General features: G+C 43.8%; 1 protein-coding gene across 2 annotated transcripts in view; it reads right to left on the bottom strand.

Moving 5' to 3' along the window:
* The window catches only part of Dync2li1 (dynein cytoplasmic 2 light intermediate chain 1), a 43,149-nt gene that overhangs the window by 16,943 nt on the left and 4,952 nt on the right, over window positions 1-21,254 (bottom strand). For both annotated transcript variants that reach the window (XM_005077256.4, XM_013118518.3), the window contains exons 3-9: window positions 17,410-17,444; window positions 16,240-16,309; window positions 12,960-13,048; window positions 6,421-6,607; window positions 5,274-5,342; window positions 4,632-4,709; window positions 2,544-2,620 (exon numbers count right to left, since the gene is read on the bottom strand). In XM_005077256.4, the coding sequence (XP_005077313.1) occupies window positions 2,544-2,620; window positions 4,632-4,709; window positions 5,274-5,342; window positions 6,421-6,607; window positions 12,960-13,048; window positions 16,240-16,309; window positions 17,410-17,444 (605 nt within the window). The remainder of the gene's footprint in view (window positions 1-2,543; window positions 2,621-4,631; window positions 4,710-5,273; window positions 5,343-6,420; window positions 6,608-12,959; window positions 13,049-16,239; window positions 16,310-17,409; window positions 17,445-21,254) is intronic.

The following is a 21,254-nucleotide window of genomic DNA, read 5'->3' as shown; positions in this document are numbered from 1 at the left end:
TACCTTTTCCATTAGACTTTTGAAGGAAATCCCTTCCTTTCGCCCTATTGCTGTTGGCCCCAATCCTTTTTTATACCCCTCTGGTGGTGGCTCATTCCTACCCAAGGCTGCCGCCCCTCGCCCTCTTCCTAATCTCCATTCTCCAGCTCCCACTGCCGCCACCACTGTTTATCAACCCACCATGCCCGCCGGTCCAGTCTCCACCACGGACCTCATCCTTCAGATGGTCAACGCCTCGGCCCAGGCACTCTCCAACACCACCTATGAGCGCTGCTGGATTTGCTATTCACCCATTCCTCCATTCTACGAAGGAATTGCAGCCTTCGGCTCACCCATCTACACCAACGACACCAATCTGATTCGCTGGGGCACGCAGCCACAACCACGCGGCATGACCTTAGGACAGGTCGTGGGATCTGGACTCTGCCTTTTGGGACCACGTATGCTTCCCCCCACCCCGCTGTTAGAAGCATGTACTCAAACCATGCAAGTTGCTGCTCATGCTTCCTTCCTTATTGCCCCCAACCTCACCTTTTTTGCTTGCTCCACAGGGTGATCCCCGCATATTATTGTAGATGTTTTCCTTGCACACAAGGACTACTGCGTCCTTGTTGTACTCGTGCCCAAATTGACTGTTCGCCCTGAATCTGATTTATTGCCCCAAAGTGATCTAACTGTAACTCTCTCTCGCCAAAAAAAGAGAGCAGGTCACTGCCCTCACATTAGCCATATTGGTTGGTCTGGGTGCAGCAGGAGCTGGCACAGGAATTTACTCCCTAATCCACACAAAGGACTCTGTTAAATGCTCTAACCCGCACTGTTATTAGAGACGTAGATGAGCTAAAAAGAGGTTTAGATTACTTAGAACAAACTGTTGGTTCCTTAGCTGAAGTAGTACAGCAAAACCCCCGTGGTCTCGACCTCGCCTTTTTGCGGGAGGGGGGAGTTTGTGCCACCCTTAAAGAGGAATGTTGCTTTTTCAAAGACAAATCAGGATTAGTTAGAGATAGTATCAGAAGAGTTGAACAGAGTCTGGAAGAAACAAAAAGAAATTTGGATCAAAGTGAATCTTGGTACAAAAATTGGTTCTCTACCTCCCCCCTGGCTATCGACTTTGCTGCCTAGTTTGTTAAGACCGTTTATTGGCTTCATGTTACTTATTTCCTTTGGTCCTTGGGCATTTCGTCGCCTTACTGGTTTTGTTAAAAATCAGGTTGATGAGGCTACCAAAAATTCAGTTCAGGTTCACTATCAGCAGCTCTCTCAACAAGACCCCGAAGAACCTGAGGCTGTAGACAAACCTACATTCCAGCCTTTGAGCTTTCAGGAGTTTGAGTACCTGGCCAACCGCCTGCGTTCACTCTGCTCCAGGCTGTGGAGATGCTTAAGACGGGGATAGCTTGGTGCCAGAATCTGGGAGCAAACATGGCTCTCTAAACATTGCCGGCAAAAACTTAATTCGTATCCTCTCTCGCCATGTCCAGAACTGGAAGCCCACCAGGTAACCTAAGACAGGCACTCCACCCAATTGCTCTCTTCTTTTACTATATAGAAAAGGGGGAGATGTTGGGGACTGCTAGAACCTTGAACAAAATGGAGTCTGTCAACCGTTTCTTGGCCTTCTGACTACGTGACTACTAGCACACATGCCCTTGAGACAAAGGAAAAGGCTAACCATAAAAGTTAAATTTACACAGGGCAGCCCACCCGCCTAGCCAGGGGGAAATACCCTTACAGAGCAATTGTCTTTGTTAACAAGATTATAGTGTTCTGTTGTATACTTCCTACCCCTCCCTAATTCTTGCACCTGACTTACACTGACAAGCATTTGTGGAATGCAACTAATGACTGATGGAAAATTACAGCTTTGTCTTTACCGTATTTGGTGTATATTTGAATTGAGACTTGATTGACATGCTTGTACCACCCCCTGAGGTCCTTCCTCTATAAATTCCAGCGCGCCCCAAAAAATAAAGGCTCTTGATCAGCGAACGTTGTCTTGAGCCTGTTTCCATTAACCTCTTGAAGTTCACTTTCCAGATCGGATCTGCTCGTGAAGACCCACTAAATTAGTAGCGACCCTCATCACCTCACCCCCGCAGGTCGGGGGTCCCTTCCCGGGGGTCGCATTATGTCAATAAAGCACTGTTGAGCCAATAGGAATCTAGATAGGTGGGACTAGGAGTCCAGGAGGACTCTGGGAAGGAGAAACACAGGGAGTCAAGATGTAATGCCATGGGGTAGGAAGCCCGGAACTATTCTCCGGTAAGAGAAATACTTAGATTAACAATTATGGGGTAATTACTTAAGTCAGAGCTAGCCAGTAAGAAACAAACAAGGCCAACAGCTTCATAATTAATATAGCCTCCTGTGTGTTTATTTGGGACTGATGCGGCTGTAGAACCAGGCTGGCGGGAAGGCTTCTCTCAAGGAAAAAGCTTCTTTTTACAAGAAGACAATGACACAAGGGAAGCCAAAAAGATGGAAGGGGAGATATGATAGAGACCAGGGAACAGGGATAATTGGAAAATATTTAACAGTACCTCTTGTCAATCCCGAATGCCAACTGGTTGATAACACCACGAATTTTCAGTAACAGAGCTTCTGATTTGCTAGTAAACTGAATGACAAACAGAAGATTCAATTATACTCTGTTCTATAATCTCTGAACAAGCAGAGATGGCGAGAGAATTTACAGTTTCCTTGCTGAATAATGAATTGTTGATGAACTTGCCTCATTACCCAGAGCTCATGAGTGCGTGAGGTGGAAAGGACCCCTGTGAACACACCAGTCACTGCACCTACTCAAACGGCCAGAATTGTACATTTGTGTCTGCCTGAAACGTCTGTGCTGTGTGTTGACGCAGACACTCCTGGTTAGACACTAGAGGCGTATGTCAACAGCCCCGTGACATCTGCAGGTGCACTAACGCTGTCATCAAGGCAGTCGTGTGGCTGCTGCTGGTGGGGACAGCCACACAGGGGCTCTCTGAGGTGACTTTTTAGCTTCTTTTTTGAATTGCCTGCAGAGCCTGAAAAAGATTTTCTGACTACTCTCCAAGGTGAACTATGAGAGGATCAAACCAGAGCATTTCAGGAAAGCAAAAGGGTGTGGCTTCTGTCGCTAACTATGTTCTGACACTGCGGAACCCAGGAGGCACGGTTCCTCTACCAACTGTTAGTTAGGGTTTGCCTTCTAAATACCATAGCATTCAAAGGCAAAGGGACAGCTGAGATGTAGGAAGTGAATGAAAAAATATACTTAGAAAGCAAAGACAGCAACTCTCTGATTCCTGCACGAGATCACCTTAATTCTGCCATTAAGAACAGGCTCACAGCATTCAAGGGGGCACCAGGGGTATGGAGATCAGATAAATTAGAGTAATGCTAATGTTTTTATGTGGTATTTAAAAATAGGGAAATTTTTAACTTAAGAAAGCGATTGTCCTGATTAATGTTACTATGTAATTTTATATTTATTACAGTATAATTAATACACTGTTACTGATTTAAACTATGCAATTTTGTAATATTTTGTTTGCATTCTATGGCTGAGGAGAAAAACCTAACCACAAGCATGTTACATAGGATGAAGGGTGGGAGAACAGTGGAAATCTTCTCACCCACTCCTCCAGCTGTTGCCTCTCAAATACCCTCTACACACAGCTGTGGACCTTCCTCTTGCTTCAGCTCAGTGCCGGGGACTAACACACCCTCACCCAGAGCAACTCATCCCATTTCAGACAAAGATCATGCTAGAACATTCCTCTCTATTGATTAGTACTAATGTGTTAGTGTTAGAACATTCCTTTTAAAATCTGTAAAAATATTTTCCCAAGCATCATGTCAACCTGACACACAGGCAGATAGAGCTCTAGCTTTAAAGGCAGTGAGAATACATAATGAAATACTCTAAACACACCAAAACTAAAAATATACAGAAAATCAGCCATGCAACCTCTATGTTTCTCTGAGTGCTTTAATTTAGAGGAAAAGAAACCACTAAGAATTTATTCAAATACTAAGGTGCTTTGTTTTTGTTCTTTGAGACTGGGGCTCATTATATATGGAAAAGGTGGTATTATTTTAAATCCCTTAATTAATTTTTTTTTTCAGTTTTGAGACAGGGCTTCTTTGTGTAGCCCTGGCTGTACTGGAACTCACTCTGTAGACCAAGCTGACCTTGAACTCACAGAGATCCACTTGTCTCTGCCTCCTGAGTGCTGGGATTAAAGGTGTGCACCACCACCGCCCGGCCCAAAACTCATGATTTTAACCTCTACAACATCATTTCCTTTACATATAAAAAATCTTATTAAAACTTTTCCCCTGTTTCCTTTTGAGGGAATATAGATTCTAATTCTTAGAGAGAAATGAAAATGAGTGAATACATCAATGTGTCTCTGTGAGTCTGCCTGCACTTACAGATACAAGCAATGTAGCGGGGAGAAGCCACAAGCAGACTGTGTTCTGTGGACACCTAACAGCCTGTAGGAACAGGGCTTTGGCAGTGGGAAAGGAAAGGGGACAAGAGGTGACATTAGGTGCATCCATCATTCACATTTGCGAACCCAGCTCTCCTTTCTGCTTATTCCCTCCTCTGCAGGCCAAAGGGCGGGAAAAGGACTGACCATCAGCGAGGCTCCGTAATAATGTGCAACAAACCGAAGCGTCTTGCAGATCACCTTTCTCTTCTCAGGGTCAAAATCCTGTAGGAAAAAAAATCATTAAAAGGAAAAATAAGCCGAGAGATCTCAACAGCTCACTCGGGGAGAAACACATCATTTATTTTCAAAGCCTCCACCGGGAGGAGTTGGGCTTGGGCACCTCCGTGTTCTGGTCCACAGAGACCCAACAGGGAAGGCTGCAGCCTCCCACTGCCATGGCTATCAGATCTGTTGAAACACGCGGCTTAAGAGAATCCAGATATAGGCTCACATTTTATCATGCGGAATACCCGAAGGATTCTCTGACAAGCCAAGATAAGAAGAACTAATTTCCCACTTTCTTCAATTTAAAGTTGGGACGTAAATCTTATCCCTCAGCGGATGAAGATTTGTTTTCTACGACTTCTGCCTTGTCCCTGTTCTAACCACGGTACTCACTTCCTTTACTACTTTGGGATGTCTTGCTGTATCTTCCTTTCTAAAATCTTTAAGTGTCTCTGAGCCCGTCCCATCCAGAACTATTGCCCTTATCTCATCACTTTTATTTCCTCCCTACAAAGCAGAGTCACACATGCCCAGTGGACAGCTAGAAATGGGAGCACTTACCTGGAAAATGTCATATTTACTTCCAATTATGACCAGGGGGATTGGAAATGGGTCGATTAATTCACGATCCTGTAAATAAATACACTTGGTGATTACAGTTGTTAATTGATATGCTCTCAGGAATTTATATTTGCTTAAGAAAAATACCACTTTCAGTCTCTTCATAGATGCTGACCATATTTGCTGTCAAAGAGTTTGCTCTGATATTAACTGCCACTTCATGCTGTATCTTAAGTGTAAAGCCAGAAACAGCAACTCCCTAAACACCATGGTGCCATCTGTTTCCTTGTCCTGCTGCTCTAGTTTCTTTTTCTTTCTTCCCTCTCCCCCAAGACAGGGTTCTCTGTGTAGCCGTGGCTGTCCTGGAACTCACTCTGTAGACCAGGCTGGCCTGGAGCTCACTCTGTAGACCAGGCTGGCCTAGAACTCACTCTGTAGACCAGGCTGGCCTAGAACTCACTCTGTAGACCAGGCTGGCCTGGAACTCACAAAGACCCGCCTGCCTCTGTGTTCTGAGCTCTGGGATCAAAGGCGTGCGCCACCACCACCCGCTACTGTTCTGTTTCCCTTCACCATACATCATCTGAACAGACTTTCTCACTGATGTTAGCGGTTTGGCTTTGTTTTGGTCTGACACTATGTAAGACACGTATACACAATGGATACCTCGAAATGTTTCCCTTAAGTTTTCCAGGTGATGATATTCCAGACTGCATTTAAATAACTTGTGCTGCATCACAGAAACTTTATAATTTAAACCGTTTCTAGATGATGGAAGAACATTGTGACATGTGACAGACACAGTGCTGGGAAGGCAGCTGGAACTCTGCTCTAGTCAGTCTTTGCCAGTCCAATCTGCATTCTCGTCTTCATTTTACAGAGATTATAAAGTCAATATCAAAATCATTCCATTTCTTCTGAGTGGCATGATACACTACAATGACCACAGTGGACGTCTCACAAGGAGACACAGCACCCTTCCCTTGTGCTCTACCCGGGGTTGATGAGATTGCTATAATTTTCCGGTGAGCAGGTTCATCTGCATCAAACGTACTCTAAGTCATGGGGAAAACTAAAGAAGCTGCGTTGGATGCTGTGTCTACTCTGTGTGTGCTGCTGATGCCAGAGGGAACCAATAGCAACTCACCGGATGGTCCTTCTGCATGACACTCCACATCTTCTGCCTCATCTCAGAGGCTGCCTTGGAATTTGTCTTCCCCAGCTTCATTACCACTTTGTCTATGTGGCTTTTTGTGGCTTGCAACAGATTTTCCATGGTGGGCCAAAGATCATTAGGTTTGGAAAGATCCAAAACAAGAACAATAGAAAATGTCCTAAAGAGATGACAACAGCTTTAAGCAAAGGATTCCCAGTAGTCACTGTTTTGAGATGTGAATGTACTGGAATCTGTCTCAGGTAGCTTATGGAAGTCCAAGCATACACTTACTCTAAGAAGGGAGTGCGTGCAAGAACTCAGAGATGCAGCCTTGTATCCTGGGATGCTCTTCCCTACTGGACCTCAGTAGCACAGCAAAAAAACAGCCCAGTTCAGACAGAGAGGCTGAAAGCAAAGGGGTCCAACAATGCCATGTTTGGACCTAATTTCACCTTGTGCTCCAAAAAGAGGAGCAAAAGTCTCAATGCCCATGACAGCAGCAACACACTATAAACAGAAGGAAACGGACGCACTGATGAGCCTTGCTGGGAAGCCAGTGGGATGTCTCAGCCTTCATGAGAGCCCTCCCTAGAAGATGTGATGACGCCCATTTTACGGATCTGAAATTAGGAGCGCATATTTATACAACTAAGAAACCGAAGAACTGCCTTTAAGTCGAATATTATACTCCAGCTATACTCCTCTGAAAGCGCGGCCTTGACTAGCAGAGGACACTGCCGTCACCACAGGTATTACAGCACATTAAACATAAATCTAAACTCAACAACGACAAAATCATCCACTTAAACATGGATTCAAATAACCCCAAAGAGATATGCTGTTGGCCAAGAAGCACACAAAAAGATGCTTGGGGACTAGAGAGATGGTTCAGAAGTTAAGAGCAGAAAATGAAGGCTCAGTTCCCAGCGCCCACAGGGTGACACGGAACCATCTGTGACTCTAGTTCCAGGCGGGTCTGACACCCCTCCTGGCCTCTGCAGGCACTGCATGCATGTGGTGCACAGATACACACACATGCAGGCAAGACACTCCCACACATAATTTCTTTAAAACATCACCAGTTACGGGGAATGTGTAAAACAAACCCACAGTGAGAATGCAATCTCAAATCCACTAGGGTAGCCGTTATCGAAGAAAAGAAGATAGAATGTGCTTCCGAGAATATAGAAATACTAGAACTCTGCAACACTGGTAACAAAAGAAAATGGTGTAGCAGCTGTGGAAAACAGCGTGACAGTTCCTGAAACAAGTAAAAGAGAATTATCACATGATTCAACGATTCTATTTCCACATCTATGCTCCAGATTCTGAAGAAGCTAAAATTCTTTGTTGTTAATTGTTTGTTTGTTTTTGAGACAGGGACTCATCTTGTAGCCCTGGCTGTCCTAGAACTTATGACATAGCCCAGGATGGCCTTGAATGCACTGTGATCTGCTTGCCTTGGCCCCAGACTACTGAGATTACAGGCATGAGCCACTATGCCCAGGAGAGAGCCATGGCTGAATGTGGATATCAACGCTCATGGCAACACCATTCACAACAGTCCAGGGGGAGAACTCATGTCCAAGGATGGGTTAATGGGAGAACAAATTGTAGGATATACATATAATGGAGTATTACCAACTTTTACAAAGGAAGGGAGTTCGACACATGCTACGGTACATTATGATACGTTAAATAAACTACAGAAAGACAAACACTGTATGGCCTCATTGTGTAAGGCACCATAGAGTCAGACTGATAAAGCCGTGGGAGCATCACTGCAGGAAGATGAGAAAGTCCTAGTGATGCACCAGGTGGTGGTGTTGGCTGCACACAGTGGAAATGAACTTCATGCACAGGATAACGTATTTATAAATTTCATGTCAAATTTACCAACTGAAAAAATATGTAAACCCAGGAATGTTTTAGAAAATGGTCACAATTTGTACACAGATATTTAATCACGGACAACATATATTTTTTCAAGACAGGGTTTCTCTGTGTCGATCCGGCTGTTCTGGAACTAGCTCTGTAGATCAGGCTAGCCTGGAATCTACAGAGATCTGCTTGCCTCTGCCTCTAGAGCCCTATGACTGAAGTCGTGCACCGTCTCGCCCAGCTCACAGACAACATTCCTACTCAACAGACAAATGCTCTGCTAAGAGACAAAATGATGCTATCCAGTTATTTAGTTATTTTATGTGAGTCAGTCAAACTAGCTGTTCTGTGTAATTCATACAAAACAGTATTTAACTTCTATGACTGTGGCCTCAACTTAGAATGGAATCATTTAGATATTAATTATGAGGCATGTCTGTATAATTACTGCCCAGCCAATCATTTCTATGTCACTTTACTAAACTTATAAGCAGTTAGCTTCACCATAGAACCATATAATAAGCATGTATTTTACTTCATATAGTAAACATGTATTTACTTCACTATAGAATCATATAATAAGCATGTATTTTACTTCATATAGTAAACATATATTTACTTCACTATAGAATCATATAATTAGCATGTGGTAGTAAAAAAACTAACTTTACTTAGCACTTTAATATAGTATACTTTATTTTATAGTTGTATCTTTTATTTTAAAGACTGGTACAATCTTTTTACTGTGGTCAAATACATAAACATAAAAATCATTTTTTATCATTAAAAATAGGCAAAAGAGAAATGGATTACCCAGGCTTTTTTTTTTTCCTACTATTAAATGTGTTGTTTCTAGTCCTTGTGTTGCTTTGTACTTTATGGCAAATGTTAGCCAAGAAAACAGCTTTAAAATTCTTAAAGTGGGGTCAGACCATGGGGAATGTTCTATTGCAAATTATCTAAAGCTGTGGAAGCACTCAGTTCTACAAACTTTGAGAGGTAAACAATATCTAATGGCGTGTGGCAATACAGCAGTTTCTCAGTTTGCTGGGTTTTGCCCAATACAAGGGAATTATGTGTAAACTAACTCCAGTTTAAAATTTCTCGGAGATTAGCAACTATGTGAAGTGAAATCCTCTCCAACTCCAATTCTTTGGCCACTCAGTAGTCGACTTTGGACTCAGAGCTAGGGCTATGATGCTCTTTCCTATTTATTACAGCTGGGATCTCCATCTCCTCCTCTCCCAAAGCTGGCTCCAGCTGTCCTAGAGCCCAGGGACAGGAAGTCTCAGACCACACACAATGAGATATTAAAGAAGCACATTAAGATTTCACTTCCCGCAGAACCCCGATTCCAGAGCCTGTCTAACCCAAACAGTCTCAGAGCAAATGAAGGGGAGTGAGGGCGCTTACAAGTCACAAGGTGGCAGGTTCCTTAGCTCCTCCCCACTCCCCACCTCTTCTCAAGTGCCAACTACAAATCATGCTCATTCCCAGGAACCTTCCCTTCTCTCCATGTAAGAAAGTCAAGATGGGTGGAGAGAGAGAGAGAGAGAGAGAGAGAGAGAGAGAGAGAGAGAGAGAGAGAGAGAGAGAGAGAGAGAGAGAGAGAGCTTTCCAGGATGGTAGTCAGGTCTACACAGAGAAATCCTGTCTCAAAACAAACAAACAAACAAACAAAGTCAAAATGTAATAACTATGTAGCTGTGAAGTTCTTTAAAAAAACACCTAATATCACAGGGAAAATGTGTCTATAAACAGAAATATAGAACCTACATGTATATATAAAACTGGACATCTTCCAGTACAGGGAACGGGTTACATCTAACTGAGGTGCTGGCCAAAGGGGTCTCATGGGAATCCCCAAACAACTGAGGCTATTGCTGAGACAAATAGATTGCTCTCCACAAGCTGGCAGCAAAGTCCCATTGCAGAGGACAACACCTACACAACTCACTGCACACGGGGAAGGCAAGGTGATGCCCACACAGAGCCTTCGCCAGTGTGTGCCAGCATCTTTGGCACAGGAAGGTACTCTGTACACTACCAATGGAGACATGTAAACACCAGCTCAGTCCTCCTCTCTTCAATGCTGTCCTGTGCTGGTGTAGGAGTGGCACAGAGCTTGTGGGAGGGACCAGCCTGTACCTGGTCTGTCTCAAGGTGCACGCCAGGAGATGGAACTCAGACCTGACACTGCTTGGGCGACCAAGAACATGGAGACTAGATAGCCAGGGACTTAGGATAAAACCAAATACTACTGTTCCTCCACTAAAAGAAAGCAGCAGTAAAAATGACATCTAATGACGTTCTGCTATACTCATAGATCAGTGCCCTGCTCAGCCATCATCAGAGAAGCTTCCTCCTGCAGCTGACGGGAATAGAGACCCACAGCCAAACACCATGCGGGGTGAGAGACCTCAGAGCACTCAGCCCTGAACGGGATGTCTCCATCAAATCCCTCCCATCGAGGCTCAGGGAACCCTGCTGAAGAGGAGACAGGAGGAGTGTAAGAGCCACAGGGGATGGAGGAGGCTCAGGAACCCTGCTGAAGAGGAGATGGAGTAAGAGCCACAGGGGATGGAGGACACCAGGAGAACAAGGCCCTCTGCGTCAACAGGATCTATGCACATATGAGCTCACAGAGACTGAGGCAGCACAGCATGCACAGGGCCTGCATGTGTCTGCACCCGAGGGGGCCTAGAGCTGAAAGGAGAAAGGGACACATGCCTCCATCCCTAACCCAGAAGCTATCTCCAATTGATAACCGCTGGCAAATGATAGTTCAGTTTTCTCCAAGGGAGTCTGTGATGGCTCTCCTTGGCTGTCCATTTGACTACAACTGGAATTAACTAAAACTCCAGGGGCTCTGTACACTTGTGAGAGTTTGCTGTCTTAATTAAATCATTTGAAGTGGGAAGGCCCACTTTTGCTCTGGACCTTTTGAGGTGGGAAGGTCTGCCTTTAATCTGGGCCAGGCCTTCTGCTGGCAGCCTGTATAAAGAATGTGGAAGGAGGCGGCCTGCTTCCTCTGCCTGCCTGCTCTCCCTCTCACTGGCAAGTCCACTCCTTCACTGCCTACTTCTTCGGGGTTCCAGCGTATCCTGAAGACCAACTGAGACATCCAGCTTCGTGCACTGAACAAGTACTAGATTCTTGGACCTTACATTGGTAGACAGACACTGTTTGCCTAGGAGGACCACAGCCCTTATAAGCCATTTGAATAAATCACCTTTCTCTCTGTATAGAATGAGTACACACACACACACACACACACACACACACACACATACGTACATACATGCGCACACGCGTGCACGCGCACACATATTCATACAGTAATAATAGTTTATGCTTTTCATCCCAGAACTCTGAAGGCAGAGTCAGGTAGACCTCTGTGAGTTCAAAGCTACCTAGGGCTGCATTGCCAGACCCTGAATCAAAATAAAAGAGAATAAACTGTATTTTGTAAAGAAGACACCATCCCTAAGGCTCTTCATGCCTGAAATGTAACAAAGGATTGACTGTCTGGACTTGAATTTGACTCAGCAACGGCAATGGTTTGGGTTAATCTTTGACAAGAAAGACACTTCAGATTTAATTTGTTTTTTCTTGGCTAAGATCTTCTGTGGAATAACCTTCTGTACATTGTGAAGATGTGTTGCTCTCATTGGTTTAATAAAGAGCTGACTGGCCAATAGCGAGGCAGGAAGAGGTTAGGTGGAAGAGCCAGACTAAGAATGCTGGGAGAAGAAGGGCGGAGTTGCCAGTCAGATGCAGAGGAAGCAGGACACGTAGAAGACGAGGTTACAAGTCATGAGCCACGTGGCACCATATAAGTTAATAAATATGGATTAATTTAAGTAGTAAGAGCTAGTTAGTAACAAGTCTAAGCTATCAGCTGTGCACTTACGATGAATAATCAGTCTCTGTGTGGTTGTTTGGGAGTTGGTTGGTGGGACAGAAAATTCTGCCTACAGAGATCAGTTCCCAGTAACACAGATATGTCACAAGTTTCCACATCTGATATGGACAATGTGTGGGACTGTCTGTGGATTGGTGTTTACCCCTTGTTTTTGATTCTTAAAAGCCAGTAGCAACAACAACAACAAGCCAGGCAGTGGTGGGGCTTTAATCCCAGCACTTGGGAGGCAGAAGCAGGTGGATCTCTGAGTTGGGGGCCAGCCTGGTCTACACAGTGAGTTCCAGGGCAGCCAGGGCTACACAGAGAAACCCTGTCTGGAAAAAACTAAAACAAAACAAGATGAACAATCAAGCAAACGCCAGGAGAGACCTCTCCTTTCTAACTCAGCTTCCTTTGGATGACGCTCAATGACATCCCTGTGCATTAAATCCCATGGGGAGCTGACAGCCCCAGGTGAAGAAAAATCCTGGAGCTGAGTTAACTCACACTAAGAGTGGAAAGAACTAAGCTTTTCACAAATTCATCACCCAAATACTATTTGACAGTTTTTTACCCTTGCTAACTGGCAGGAACGCACCTCACTCAGCTCTAGTCGAACCCTGGGACCTTCCAGACTTCTCTGGAAGCACTACAGTCTAAGGTGAGAGACAGGAAGGGCTGACTCCAAGATGAAGTCTCATGTAAGGCTGTGTGCATGCACGGGACGCCTGTGCCACCCACTTACCTCAAGGTGTCACATGTGATTGGTATGCTTATTAGGTCCAATAAAGAGGTTCCTCCACCCAGTTCCCAAAAGTGAGCAATGTCCTTTGGCTGAAAGAAATAGAGGGTTTAAAAATATTCAATTTTAAACTTTCAAGTGTTTTTTTTAATACTTCACTAGCACCCATCAGTAATAATTATAGATACACAATATTCACCCTCAACTAAGAAGAAAGAGTTCTTCTGACTTGAAATGTTTTCCATCCTCTATTCTAAACCTTGACACGCATCAAATGCATTCCAAAAACAAAGGACAGCCATCAGGAACACATATCTTCTGCTCCTAACTTTATAATAAGTATCACACGCAATAGATTCCTAAATAAAATTTAAGTATAATTAATCAGTTTAACACATTTGGGATTCTAGATGAACATAGAACAGTGAAATAGAACATTCTGGATAGACATACAGACGCTCACAAATGGACAAGTTGTACAGGTGAGACCTGAGAAGGGGGCGACAAGACAGACAGACAGACAGAAAGCAGTGTAGGGCGGGGGGAAGGTGTCCCCTGAGGAACCCGTGGGCGACAAGACAGACAGACAGACAGACAGACAGACGACAGCAGTGTAGGGCGGGGAGGAAGGTGTCCTCTGAGGACCCCGTGGGCGACAAGACAGACAGACAGACAGACGACAGCAGTGTAGGGCGGGGGGGAAGGTGTCCCCTGAGGAACCCGTGGGTGACAAGACAGACAGACAGCAGTGTAGGGCGGGGGTGGGGAAGGTGTCCCCTGAGGAACCCCACAGCTTGGGCAGGGGACTGGGATAAGGCTGGCTGTGCTTTTCAGTTTGGAGGACTATTTAGCTAAGAGGGGCCTGACAGGGCCAGGAAGCCACGTGGTAAGGAAGAGTCTGACCCGAGACCACCTCCCAGGGCTGTTCGCTGGGGTTTGCCTCCTGCTGTCAACTTTTGCGTTGATGCCCAAGTGCCTCTGTCTGTACAAGCAGCTGACAAAGTGTTTCCATCCAGAACTCATAATGAAACATGTAACCTGACAAAGTGTGAAGGTTTGCGGATAAATATAGAAACCCCCCCTGCTATGTTCCAATTAGAGGGAAAACAGTCATGGGTTCTCAGGAACCTGCTACTATGAGCTAGAATGGGTAGATGCAGTAAAGTAAGTTTTAGATGAATACACATTATTTTCCTTTTAGGGGACAAATTCTTAAAAGTTCTAGAATCATTTTACTGTTGTTGATGCTTGAGTCATCAATGCTTGTGGAATGAATCATTTTTCACTGGAAAATCTCTCTTACTTCACAATGTGACACAGGAAGGTTTTACAGCCCTTCTCGAAAGTCAAGCTTGTGAGGGCTCTTTCAAGTTTCCCATAAAAAGGGTAACTCACATTGTAAACCATGTGGATCATAAAAATGAAATTCTCTTGCACCTCAGTATGTTATCTTTTTTTTTAATTTCTCAGTTTTAATAATTGACTCTCACTGGTGGATCCAGGAAGCAATAACAGGAAATTTCAATTCTTGACACATTTACATCTGCTGTATAGTCCTTCCTTCCTTCCTTCCTTCCTTCGTTCCTTCGTTCCTTCCTTTCTCTTTCTTTTCTCTATGCAGTCTCACTATGCAGTCCTGACTGGACTGGAACCTGCTACATAGACGAGGCTGACTTTGAACTCACAAATATCCACAGCTTCCACCTCCCAAGTACTGGGACTATGGGTATGTGCTCCATGCTTGGACATCCCATTCTTTAATACATTTGAACTAGACCATTCTATACAAATGCACCTCTGTAAAGGAACAGTAGGACCTTCTGTTCTAGACTGTTCTCCCACACACCTCGGCTTAAGAAATGATCCCCCTTTTGCTATGAGACTTTCAAAAGCAATTCCAGTTAAGAATTTCTGTCCCCACATCATGCATAACTCTAAATTCTTCCTCTGGCTGAACAGACACTAAAACAGGTGAAAACAGAATTGTGGTCTCCAACAGTACTACCAACTTTTAGATTTTTTTTCCCTCGCAAAATGCTAAGGATTGAACTCAGGGACTAACAATGCTAATCAAATCCTCTAACATTGAGTTACAGAGCTGGGCGTTGGTGGCGCATGCCTTTAATCCCAGCACTCGGGAGGCAGAGGCAGGCAGATCTCTGTGAGTTCGAGACCAGCCTGGTCTACAAGAGCTAGTTCCAGGACAGCCTCCAAAGCCACAGAGAAATCCTCCCTGTCTCAAACAAACAAACAAAAAACAAAACAAACAAACAAAAAAACAAAACAAACAAACAAAAAAACCATTGAGTTACAATCCCAACAATACATATATTTTTAAAAACACTAGCAATTTAGATTTTGGACAGTGTATTTTCTCAAATATTCTACAGTTCAAGCCCCATAATTTTAGAAGATTTTTAGACAAATCTAAAGTAACTCATAAAATGGATATGGTGATGCATCCACACCCGTAATACCAGCCCTCAAGAGCTTTGAGGCAGGGGGGACTGTGAGTTCAAGGCCAATCAGGAGTGCATAGCGTTCTAGACCAGCTTGGGTTTTTTATTTTGTTTGCTTGGGTTCCCCCTCTTGAGAGGCAGAGAGAGAGACAGAGACAGAGAGAGGCAGAGAGACAGAGAAATAGAAAGGTGGATGAGGAGAGAGGTGGAAAGGATCTGGGAAGAGGGGCAAAGTATGTTCAAAATATATTGTATGACAAATCTAAAAAATAATTAAAAATTACAGAAATGGAGACAGTAATAATGTTATTTTCATTTGAAAAATAGAAGTCCCACCTATATAATTACTATAAGTAGGCAAAGAACACTATACCATTAAGTTTCAAAGAAATCTTATTTCATGTTGGGCCTAGTGTCACATGCTTATAGTTCCAACAATACTCAGAAGGCTGAGACAGAAGGAAAATTTGGGGTCATCTGGGCTATACAATGAGTTTCAGGCCAGCCAGAGACACATAAGATCTAGTCTAAAATAAAATAAAAGTATCATATATAAAACAAGGAGCTCATGATATTAAGTAGGCATAATTAGGTGCAAAAATTGTGAATAAACCTTTTTCAACACTTTAGGATACCATAGAGAAAGCAAAAATGTTTTCACAGATTAGGTGAGCTTCGCATCAACAGAACCACATCTGAGGTCTAACAGCACACGTCTGTGACCTGCACTGTTGGTATGGTTACTGTCTGCAGCCAACATAAAGCCATCTCAGCCTCGTGGCTTCCCATCTAAGGCACAAGCTATGACTTCAAACCGAACTCACTGTGTTATGTCCCTTTGTTCTTCGTCCGTATGTGTACTCCAGAGCTAAGGTTGGCTTCGCTGGCTCGTCCCTGACAACACAGGCAGAATTGTTATCATGATGGTGGCTTTCTTATGCTATAGTCCTACCGTTTTCACTTCCTCTGAAACACTTCCTTAGTAAAGAGGCTGCCTTGAATACCAGCACCGAGGTAGAGTTAGAAAGGTGTTATTCCACAAGATCCAAATAGGTCCCTCAAAGCCATCTTAGAGGTTTTAGTGGCAGCCGCGGGAGGGAATAATGGTGCCTAATGGTACCGTGCCCTAGCAGGGCCTGTGCAATAGTAGTGGGCTGGCAGCTTCAAGGGCCAGGCTGGGTCGCCAGCTCTCTGAATCCAGGCCAAGTGGGAAATACTGACTTGCTTGCTCAGCCTCAGTGTGGGAGCTGAAAATTTAATGCCTGGCAACTAATACGAACATCAAAGGGAAACTTTTATGTAGTTGTTTATTTCAAATCTTGGCCCAAATATGAGAGTTGAAAAAAATTATGTGAACAAGGGCATAAAACCAATAAACAACTTGGAAAATATTCAAATGACTTAATGAATTATTCATACAAGTTAAATTATTTGACAAGTTAAATTATATGGTAGATATTCATTTTTAATGTGGCAAGAAACACATGAAATAAATGTTATTGGTATAACCAGTAACCCACAATTTGAAAGATCATCCTATATCTGGGAATACTACCAGATAGCTAAAAAGAACAATTTTAACTCCATGTTGCAGTTTGTAGTACTTTATCTTAAACTAATATTACACTGGATGATTTAGTTTAAAAAACACCTATTACAGTCACTGTTCATAGAGGCATAGATTAGGCACAATAAAAAGAACTTAAATACCAAAGCAGCATAGCTCAGAAGGACATAAGTGCTGTTGGAGTCTGGGTAATGGTGGTAGCATTTTTCCTTCATACAGGAAATCTAGTATCAACCCCAAAAACTTGTGGGGTTTTTCTTAGTCTTATCTGTAAAGATGCTCTTAAAGGTTGCATTCAAGATTGAGGATTAAATATTAAATATTGAGTCTCAAAATTATTCTCCTTCCATATCTTTGGGGTTAACTTGCTCTGTTGCAGCCAGAACAAGCGTGGATGCTATCTCATAGAGGTTAACATAACACTCACCTGTCAAGACACCTTAGAATAATAGTCGTCTTTCCCTAGAAATTAAAAAGAGAATGCTGTGTTAATGTCAACACCATGTAAAATTGTATTAGTGTTTGTAACTGTGGCCCAAAATAGCTTTTGAAATTATTTGAGTGATAAATTACCTGGAAACTAAAAACTAGAAACTTTCAGAATTACTTGAAAGTTTGATGAGTGGGAAAAGTGAACTGTCAACTCTCTTTCACAATGTAGCTACACTGCTATTACTGTAATTATAAAGTCCCACAGATGACAAATATTAGCTAGTCACATCTCACTTTAGTGGTCACCTGACAGCTGTCTTAAACTTTCTCTTTACTCAGCAATGCTAGTTACTGGTTAGGCTGATTGGTGTATTCTAAAATGTTTCCATCCCAATTGCTGAAGTGGAAATAAAGGGAAAAGATAACATACAAATAAAAGATTGCTGTAGATAGGATGAAAGCGTCAGCAAGCACTCTGTTAGAGTACTTTGTTTTAATTCTAGAGCGTGTATTAATTCCGACTCCCTTTTTAGGAGTCAAGAAATACAGGCTCTAGACACTAACCATGAAACTTAACCCAGTCCTACCCACAAACTGTTTCAGTGGAAATGACTGAATGTCTGCTTGCAAGAAAGGGATGTGAAAACCTCGGCAGGGACAGTGTCACCACAGTCGTCTCTAGGCTTCAAGGAAGAGTTTGGTAAATCCTAGGTTGCCAAAAAGAGAAAATCAATCTCTCTCTCTCTCTCTCTCTCTCTCTCTCTCTCTCTCTCTCTCTCTCTCTCTCTCTCTCTCTCTCTCTCTATATATATGTATATACACATATACATCTTGAAAGGCTACAATATTTTTAACCAAAAAGATGGTGTAAATCACTCCAGATTATACGTGCAATCAGATTGGATGAGCTTTGTAACGAGATAACCGAAATACTATAAAACAATGTATACTGCTAAAGTATGGCTGGTGCTACACAAACCTGAAACACTGGAAGTCTTGATGTACCAAACAAACTGGTTAAGACAATTCATACAAGGAATGTACAGCTAATTAGATATGGCGATGAAGAAACACATTTACACGATAGGTCAGTTTTGAAATGCCTTTTCCGCCCCCTTTATACACGTGTGCATCTGTCTACACACGTACACAGGCACACATTGGTGGACTACGTTAAGAGTGTTTCTAACGGACAGGTTTTCTCCTCTGTGTCGGCTACACGTCACTTCCACGGTTTTATCTGGAATCCTTTCACATCTAGGAACAGCACAACTGCAGAGGAATATTCTCCAGGTATGCCAAGTCTTCCTCACCTCAAGAACCCGCTGACCCTGACGTTTGCCCTCTGCCGGGCCCTTCCTACCTTCACCACCCGCTCTTTCCGTCGTAAGCAGCAGTTCATAACAAGCATCCTTGAAAACAGCTGTGGCTTCCTTAGCTGCAAACACCCATTCTAGAGAAACTCAACCACCTCTCCCCACATCTCCCATTCCCCCACCCCGTGCATATGAGAGATGGGAAATTAAACGCCGCATGCTCTCAGGTTACCCCACCTTCCCCCATCATGAAACCACGATCTACTCCATTCTCTCCTACCCGAGGACACTCACTTGACCCCTGCATCTGCCCGCTGCTGTGGATCCTGAGGACACTCACTTGACCCCTGCATCTGCCTCTGTGGATCCTGAGGACACTCGCTTGACCCCCTGCTTCTGAACTGATGCATCTTCACTATTCTTGCCCTTGGAGCATCAGCCCTCACTCCCTCATCAACGCTGATGTGGCTTGAATACAATATGCTCCTCCGAGCCTCGCTTACTGGGTGCTTGGTTGCCAAGTGACAGTTTGGGGAAACAACTGCATCTCGAGGGCTCTGGATGGATTCATCCCTTGATGGATTCATAATACAGTGTCATTATTAAGAGGTTGTGACAAGTAGGAGTCACAGCCTAGTTGGAGAAGTGGATCCTAGGGCTGTTCAAGTGTTCCTTTGGTTCCTTTCTGTATAGCTTTGCTCTGCTTCCTGGCTGCTTTCCTCTCCTTCCTGGCTGCTTTCCTCTGTTTCCTGGCTGCTTTCCTCTATTTCCTGGCTGCTTTCCTCTGTTTCCTGGATGTTTTCCTCTGTTTCCTGGATGTTTTCCTCTGCTTCCTGGCTGCTTTCCTGTTTCCTGGCTGCTTTCCTCTGTTTCCTGGCTGCTTTCCTCTGTTTCCTGGATGTTTTCCTCTGCTTCCTGGCTGCTTTCCTCTGCTTCCTGGATGTTTTCCTCTGCTTCCTGGCTGCTTTCCTCTGTTTCCTGGATGTTTTCCTGTTTCCTGGCTGCTTTCCTCTGTTTCCTGGCTGCTTTCCTCTGCTTCCTGGCTGCTTTCCTCTGTTTCCTGGCTGCTTTCCTCTGTTTCCTGGATGTTTTCCTCTGCTTCCTGGCTGCTTTCCTCTGTTTCCTGGCTGCTTTCCTCTGTTTCCTAGCTGCTTTCCTCTGTTTCCTGGATGTTTTCCTCTGCTTCCTGGCTGCTTTCCTCTGCTTCCTAGATGTTTTCCTCTGCTTCCTGGCTGCTTTCCTCTGTTTCCTGGATGTTTTCCTCTGTTTCCTGGCTGCTTTCCTCTGTTTCCTGGCTGCTTTTCTCTGTTTCCTGGCTGCTTTCCTCTGTTTCCTGGATGTTTTCCTCTGTTTCCTGGATGTTTTCCTCTGCTTCCTGGCTGCTTTCCTCTGTTTCCTGGATGTTTTCCTCTGTTTCCTGGCTGCTTTCCTCTATTTCCTGGATGTTTTCCTCTGTTTCCTGGATGTTTTCCTCTGCTTCCTGGATGCTTTGCTCTGCTTCCTGGATGCCTTCCTCTGCTTCCTGGCTGCTTTGCTCCACTCTACGCCACACTCCCCCATCATGACTGAACCCTCTGAAACATGAGTCGAAATAAATAAATCTCCTTCCCTTAAGCTGTTCCTGTTAGGGATTTGATCACGGTAGAAAAAAAGAAATCGACACGGAGGCTTTCAAGGCCTCTGGTCTCTGGCTGCACTGTGTCCTTCTCAGGAGGGACTATGCCCTTCATTCCCGGGCTACAATGCTCAGAAGGCTACCTGGTGCATAGGGAAACCAACACCCGCCCACTGCAGGAAGGAACACGAGGCTGGGAGGAGAACAAGGAGGCCTGCAAGGCAGTTGACTTCTTTCTAAGGGTGATCACTATTGGTTGAACAGGAGAAGTATTTATTTCCTGTCTTCATCCTTCAAAATAAATTAATACTCTGAATAAATTCCAGAACCAGGCATTTATTCACAGCACACTACCTGTAAAAGTTCTGGCTTCTCGAGGTCTAAATTTACATTAGTGGAAATGAACAAAAACTGGGTTATATAGGCCACTTATTGCTACCACGAAAAGGAGTGAGTTCACAAACAGGTTGTCAGAACAACAGCCACCTGGAGTGACGAGGGGAGGACAGCTGAATGGTGTTCAGGTGGGAGCAAGACTAGCTAGAGTCAGCGGCGTTAGCAGAAGCCCTTCAGGGTTATTCTTCATTTGGAATACATCATGTAACAATTATCTGGTCCACAGGCTAGCACCAGTCTACACTTGTGTGTATATGTGTATGTCATTATGTGTGTATGTCATTATGTGTGTGTATGTCATTATGTGTGTATGTCATTATGTTTGTATGTCATTATATGTGTGTATGTCATTATGTGTGTATGTATGTCATTATGTGTGTGTATGTGTGTATGTCATTATGTGTGTGTATGTCATTATGTGTGTGTATGTCATTATGTGTGTATATGTGTATGTCATGTGTGTATATGTCATTATGTGTGTATGTGTGCATGTCATTATGTGCATGTATATGT

Source organism: Mesocricetus auratus, unplaced genomic scaffold, assembly GCF_017639785.1.
Source record: "Mesocricetus auratus isolate SY011 unplaced genomic scaffold, BCM_Maur_2.0 Super-Scaffold_100676, whole genome shotgun sequence".
NCBI lineage: Eukaryota > Metazoa > Chordata > Mammalia > Rodentia > Cricetidae > Mesocricetus > Mesocricetus auratus.
Note: the sequence above shows the minus strand (reverse complement) of the source record. Positions and strands in the feature narration are given on the sequence as shown.